Here is a 7218-nt window from a genome sequence, read left to right on the forward strand (position 1 = left end):
ATAGAGGAGAGGTTGATGCATCATTGTGACGCCTTGAATAGTGAAGATATGGAATGATTACATCATGCTATTTTATTTTATGTGAAGGGCCCTACAGGGCAGTCCAGGCTGTACTTAAACTTTTGCCAATCCTCCTGCCTCAGCCTCCTGAGTGCAGAGATTGCTGGCACAAGTCATATTCCCTGGCTTACACCCTGAGTTAGTAATAGTTTCTTCTTTTGTGTAGGCAAAAATCTACAGTCCCCAGGAGGGACTGAGAACAAAAACTGCCTAGCTGTACACTCAGCTTCTTATATAAATCCACTATGAAAGTAAACTTACAAACTGAGTACAAGATTTTTTGGACTTTAATATGGCTCATTATATTTGCTGAAATAAAACGTTCCTGGGAAATGTAAACATATTACATTTTTGGATAGAGCATGCTCCTAGGCCTCAGGATGCTGCATAAGGGGTTTCCACTTGCCCAACACTTATTTTCAAAATGCTGTACAACTTCCTTTGTATACGCAGTCACTCATTCAACCTCACTAGTCCCAGACAGACCTCTGTGGATTGCAGCACCGGGGACTGTATGCAGAACACCATCATTTGTACAGTTTTTAAATTGGCCAACTCAATTAGATCTTAAGGAATGATAATTTTGAAAGCTACATTCTCAATGCAATACATTTTCTTACAATCTAAGCAGCCACATTTAGCTGGCATGTCAATACCTCCCTCCAGAACATAGGGCTGGCTAGCTACATCTCTGAAATCCACTTTCTTGGATTGAAGTAATCACTTTGGGGGGAATATTAGTGGGGCGAAAGGGTGGAGGGTGCAGTTCTGTGGTTGAACAGTTGTGAGGCATGCTCAAGGTCCTCAGTTCACTTCCCACCACATAGTGATGCACACGTGTTTAAAACTTGCAGATTTTGGTTATCCTTTGAACAAATTACCATAACTTCATATCATTTATACACTCTAGGGATGATTTAAAGTCTTTTGGGAAATGTGTGTAGATTATGTAAGCATTGCAGCTCAGATGGAAAGGGATCCTGGCAGTCGGGAGCCAAGGAATAAGTGCTACAGCTCAGACGGAAAAGTATACCAGTAGTCAGGGACCAGGGAATGCTGACTGTTACAGCTTGGATGGAAGCATATTCTGGCAGCGGGGACCAGGAAATAACACAGGTCACGGACGCATACAGCCTGGCTCCGGGGAAAGGTTTGTCCAATGTGTAACAACTCTGCTCTGATAGAAGAGGGCTTCCTGAACCATAGATGTAACAGTTCGGCTGGTGCCCCAGCATGTAACAACTCCATTCTGCTGGGTGTTACAAGCCCTTCCCCGCTCTGCCTCTGTTCCGGAGTCTTCACTCAAACCTCATTCAAGAGGAAGGAATGCAGGAGAGTGACTGCCTCTGCCTGGGTGGAAAAAGAGCAACACCAAACTTAACAGACACAGGATTTTTTTTTCCCTTTGGTATTTCGAGACAGGGTTTCTCTGTGGCTTTGGAGCCTGTCCTGGAACTAGCTGTTGTAGAGCAGGCTGGCCTCAAACTCACAGAGATCCGCCTGCCTCTGCCTCCTGAGTGCTAGGATTAAAGGTGTGCGCCACCACTGCCCCGCCAGATGCAGGATTTATATAGGGTTTCTTAGTGAAGGAGTTTTTCACTGGAGAAGATTTTCAGGGTGGGAATTAGATTTCAGTCCCTTGAGCTCAGATTGGCTAGATTGGTTTTTCTACTTAGGGATTGGCTGGCTTTCGGCTCAGGGATTGTTTTTCAGTTTAGGGATTGGCTGGTTTTCGAGGGATTGTTTTTCTGCTCAGGGATTGGCTGGTTTTCGACTCAGGGGTTGTATTTCTGTTTAGGGATTGGTTGGTTTTCTGCTCAAGGAATTGTTTGGTTTTCGGCTCAGAGATTGTTTTTCTGCTCAGAGATTGTCTGGTTTTCGACTCAGAGATTGTTTTTCTGCTTAGGGATTGGCTGGTTTCCGGCTCAGTGATTGTCTGGTTTTCGGTTCAGGGATTGTTTTTCTGCTCAGGGATTGGCTGGTTTTCTGCCTAGTTGGTCAGGGGCATATTTGGCTCTGGGTTCACGACCAAATTGTGTTTCTTTCACTGGTCTTTTTTAGCCCTAGTTTTGGGGCCAGGGCATATTTCTTTCACTGGCTCCGATTCTAGGGCCAAAAGTGTGTTTCCTTGGCTCTGGTTTCAGAGTCAGGGTGTATTTCTTTGCTTCTGAGTTCAGGGTTAAAGCATTTCTTTCACTGGCTAGGGTCTCAGAGCTAGGATGTGTTTCTTTCACTGGCCCTGATTTCAGGGCCGGAGTAGGTTTCTTTGGCTGGCCATTTTATTCTACAGATAATATACAAATACCCTATCATGGGGCTGGCGAGATGGCTCAACGGTTAAGAGCATTGCCTGCTCTTCCAAAGGTCCTGAGTTCAATTCCCAGCAAACACATGGTGGCTCACAACCATCTGTAATGAGATCTCGTGCCCTCTTCTGGCCTGCAGGCATATATGCAGACAGAATATTGTATACTTAATAAATAAATAAATATTAAAAAAATACTCTATCATTTTATTTAAGGACTTGAGTTTCCACCAATTTTATTTTTAGGGACCCCGTAATCAGGATTAATCAGATTTTTTTTCCCAGGGATGTGTATATACATTTTGGTGGTGTTTGTTTGTTTGTTTGTTTTGTTGTTGTTTTTGTTTTTGTTTTTTTGAGACAGGGTTTCTCTGTAACCTTGGAGCCTGTCCTGGAACTACCTCTAGTAGACCAGGCTGGCCTCGAACTCCCAACAGATCTGTCTGTCTCTGCCTCCATGTCTCTGCCTTCCGAGTTCTGGGGTTAAAGGCATGTGCCAACACCGCCTGGCTTTTTTATTTTTATTTTTTGTATATACATTTTTAAGGGAGCATTTAAGAAGCTGGATATTAAAACAAAAACATGCCTCCGATGGATGTTTGGAATCACTTGGCTAGAACCCAGGAAAAATTAAGTGTTAGGAGAAAGGAGCCCCCATGTGCCACCTAGAAGTTGATTTGGTAAGAGCCAGCCATGAAAAGCATAACAATTTCGGTCGAACAAGTTAAGCTGCATTACATCAACGGAAGCAGGGTTGCGGGCCATTATCAGCAGTAGTACATTAAGTCTCCTCCTTTGAGAGGTAGGGAAAGCTTCACTGAAAAGATAGCACTTGAGCTGGGGATTTAGGGATTAGCAGAGGAGACTGGCAGGACATTCCATAGTCCACAAGAGAAAGAAAGCGCAGAACACAAAAGAACCTTACCGTCCAGCAGCTCTGAGTAGCCTAGCAGCTGTATTAGGGTTCTTTTTGGATTAAAGTGACTTAAAAGAGAGGCGGGTATTTTTCCCCTTCTCTCTAGGGCCCATTTCCCTTACAGCTAGCTCATTGCTTTTACCGGGCACACGTACTGCGGGGGCTCAGTATAAATAGAAGCAGACACAGTGGTCCAGCCTACTGGTGTTCAAGGGCACCTGAGACTCGTTTTTCACACGCTCCCTCAGTGTGACCTTGGCTAAGTCCCTAGTCTAAAGGAGTGCAGTTGTTATTTGGCCAACATTTTGTTCTTGAATGCGAGTGGGAAGCGCCAGGAAGAGGCTGGCTGAGGCATGGGCCCTTCAACCATCCCCGAATCCAGGAGGCCAGCCAGGTCGCCCTGGCCTTCAGCCACCGACATTCAGTTCCTCCTCCACTCCGGCAGGGGGCAAGGGCAGCGGCTGGGGCCACTGGAGCTGGTGGAGGCCGCGGGGCGGACCGAAGCCGCAGCGGGCGGCGAGCGCAGTGGGCGGGGCGGCCGGGCCGGGCGGCGGCGCCGCAGTGACTCGCTGGGCCCGGCAGCGGCGGCCGCTTCCGAGGTTCCGGAGAAGCGGACTGGGTGACCGGCGGGTCCCTGCGGCCTCCAGCGACCTTTGTGCAGCGCCCCCCACTCCTCGGGCGGCTGCAGTGGGCACACCCGGGGGCGGCGGCCACCGCGGACAGGTTAGCGTGGGGGAAGGGGCGAGCGTCGGAGTAGCCCATCTCCAGCACCGGAGTACGAGCCGGCCCATCTCCCACCATGTCCGACGAGACGTCGGCCACCACTTCCTATGAGAAGTTTCTAACCCCAGAGGAACCCTTCCCGCTCCTAGGAGCCCCTCGTGGGGTGGGCACCTGCCCCAGCGAGGAACCCGGCTGCCTGGACATCAGCGACTTCGGCTGCCAGCTGTCCTCCTGCCATCGCACGGATCCGCTCCACCGGTTTCATACCAACAGGTAAGGAGCTCTTCCGAGAGCTGGGGCGGACTTCCCGCAGGCGGCTGGAGATGCCGGTTCGCTCCCCTGCCGGCTGCTCCTGGTCCCTCGTGCTGGGCTGAGCCGTGAGCTACCCCCTCCCCCATCTTCCTTTGACCAGCGCTCTTCCCCAGCTCCTCCCAGTTCACCCCCTGCCCTCTGATTTTCCTTAAGACCGGTTTCCCTGCGCCTTCTTTCTTTTTTCCCCCTTTCCTCTTTGGACTCTACTGATTCCTTCCTTCCAGATCTTCTCCTTTACCTCTTCGTGACCCCCGCCCCCATCTGTACGCCAAGAATCTTAAACCCCAAACTCTTGATTTTTAGATTCATCTTCCAAAGTTTAACCCCTTCCATTTCCAGTACACGATTGCAGGGAGCCCCAAATCGATCTGTGGATCTTATCGAACCTCCCCTTTCTCGATATTTAACCCCGTTCTAACCCACGTTGTACCAGAGCATTGGGAAATTAGTCTCCCCGCCGCCTCCCCCTTGTTGTTTTGAAAGCAGGATCTCCTGTAGCTTAGTCTCTCAGCAAACTGGTTACTCAGTGAGGATGACCTTGAACTCCTGGCACCCCCTCCCCGCCTTTCCCAAATTCTGGGATTACAAACATTTGTTAATGTCCAACTAAGTTTACTGTATTTTTAATCAATTCAGTTTATAATTTTCTTTTTGCAGCACTGTGGATTGATACCAGAGCCTCATGCATGCTAATCATTCTGCCAAGTGAGCTATACCCTTAGTTACCCTAGAAACTAGTCAGGTTTTTTTCCTCCTTCCTCTGTGAACACCTTGCATTACTTCTGTAGGCTGTCCCAAAATGTAAACTCTGGAAGATTCCTTCCTAAAGCATACCACCTGGTTTGCATCCCAGGCAAGGGAAGTAGAGCGAGTGTAGGATGGATTAATTTGTACAAATAATTTCTTCAGAGGGTTCATCTAAATTATTTTATTGGAAGGCAGTGTTCTGGACATGCAAGCGTTTAAGTGTTGTATCTAATTTGGGCAGTTTGAAATGGGTTTTCAATTTGGCCTCAACTTTTAAAAATGATTTATTTTCAAGTGTGTGTGTGTGTCAGGGGTGGGTACGTGTATGAAAGTGCAGGTGTCTATGGAGGCCAGAGACCTCAGACTCCCTGGAACTGGAGTTACAGCTGGTTGTGAACAGCCTGTATGTGGTTGCTGGGAAGGGGTTTGGCTCGGCTGCGAGAGCAGTACATGCTCTTAACCGTGGAGCCTTGGCTCTAGCCCCTCAACTTCACACACACACACACACACACACACCCCCACACACACACCCAAGGACTGGCAGAGTGTGGATAAGAGAAGAGGGAAATGATCCATCTATGGATTAGAAATAAGGAATCCAGTTCTAGTTTCTGGTCCAAGTTTGCTATGTGTGTTTGGTTACATCTATCCATATTTTGCATATATTCCCCCCAATCCTTAAATCGACCTGTCTTTACTGTGTAATTCATGCATTTACATATATAATGAGGTTTTGTTTTTGTTCTTTCGAGACAGGGTTTCTCTGTGTTACAGTCTTAGCTGTCCTGGAACTAGCTCTTGTAGACCAGGTTGGGCTCAAATTCACAGAGATCCGCCTGCTTCTGCCTCCTGAGTTCTGGGATTAAAGGCATGCACCACCGCTGCCTGGTTTATAATGAGATTTTAAAAAGTAAATTTACAGTTTGGGGAAAGAAAATGTTATAGCTTAATAATCATCTAGAATTTCGGCACAACACATTTTAAAACGAGATGACAGGGAGTTTCTGATAAGCTAAGTCTTAATTGCATAATGAAGAAACTGAGGCCCAGAGATAGAAACCAAGTGTGAAGTTCATAATTTCTAGTCTATGACTTTTCAGTCATAGACTACACCTTTGGAGCCGGTGAGAAAACTTGAATTAGAACTAAAGGGTTGCTGGCCATGGTGGTACACTCCTTTAATCCCAGCACTTGGGAGGCAGAAGCAGGGGGATTTCTTGAGTTCGAGGTCAGCGTGGTTTATAGAGTGAGTTCCAGGACAGCCCAGACTGGTACACAGAGAAGCCCTGTCTTGAGATTAAAAAGCCAAAACAGGAAAGAAAAAAAAAAACAACTAAAGAATCTAATGTTATTAGTGGTCACAGAGCTTTCTTAAACTAAGTCTATTTAGCCCATGATGTAACAAACATACATAGAAAATTGACAAAATTAAGTGTGCTTAAGGTATTTAATTTTTGAAGCACTAGACAAAGTTATATGCCCAGTACATTTAAATAATTTCAGAATTTGCCATCTCTGGTGATTGATCAAGGATAAGCACTGCAAAATCTGGTGATTAAGGGTAAGGGACTGGGTGAGAGTTGAGGGCCTAGAGAGATGGCTCCATGGTCAAGAGCATGTAATGCCCCAGAGAGGACACAGATTCAGTTCCCAGCATTCAAGGATTTTTTTTGTTGTTGTTGTTTTTCTTTTACAACGCGTTCTCTGTTATCACCCATTCAAGACTCTTTTAAGGTCAAGACAGTTTTCCAGAATAGGGCAGCCAGGGTGGAAAGGGTAGGCTCCTATTAAGGCTCTGTTTTTTGAACTCAAACATAATTTCTCCTACTTCCTGTCTGACTATTTATTTAGTTATTTTTGTTTACTTCAGACAAGGTCTCGTTATGTAGTCTAGGCTGGTCTGGAACTCGCTGTATAGCCCACGCTTGGCTAGAACTTGAGACAGTTCTATCCTGCTTTCCTGAGTACTAGGTTTGAAGCAGGAGCTACCAAACCGGGATTCCCTGTTTCATTTTGAATATCCCTTTTCAACACATCTTTTCACAAGGCTTGGAACAATAAGCAGGAATCCCAGATATGTGTATTTTTCATCAGAAAGTAGGGGAGAAGGGAGTTAATTATATATATATATATATATATATATATATATATATAT

The 7218-nt window shown here is 46.3% G+C and overlaps 1 protein-coding gene across 1 annotated transcript in view; it reads left to right on the plus strand.

Annotated features, from left to right (window-relative positions):
• Positions 1-3819: 3819 nt before the first annotated feature.
• Positions 3820-7218, plus strand: part of Fam199x (family with sequence similarity 199, X-linked) — a 32065-nt gene continuing 28666 nt past the window's right edge. Inside the window, exon 1 of the mRNA XM_050124181.1 lies at positions 3820-4277. Coding sequence (XP_049980138.1) covers positions 4081-4277 — 197 coding nt within the window. The 5' untranslated portion in view covers positions 3820-4080. The remainder of the gene's footprint in view (positions 4278-7218) is intronic.

Source organism: Alexandromys fortis, unplaced genomic scaffold (assembly GCF_014885135.2).
Source record: "Alexandromys fortis isolate MF-2015 unplaced genomic scaffold, M_Fortis_MF-2015_v1.1 scaffold_205, whole genome shotgun sequence".
NCBI classification, from domain to species: domain Eukaryota; kingdom Metazoa; phylum Chordata; class Mammalia; order Rodentia; family Cricetidae; genus Alexandromys; species Alexandromys fortis.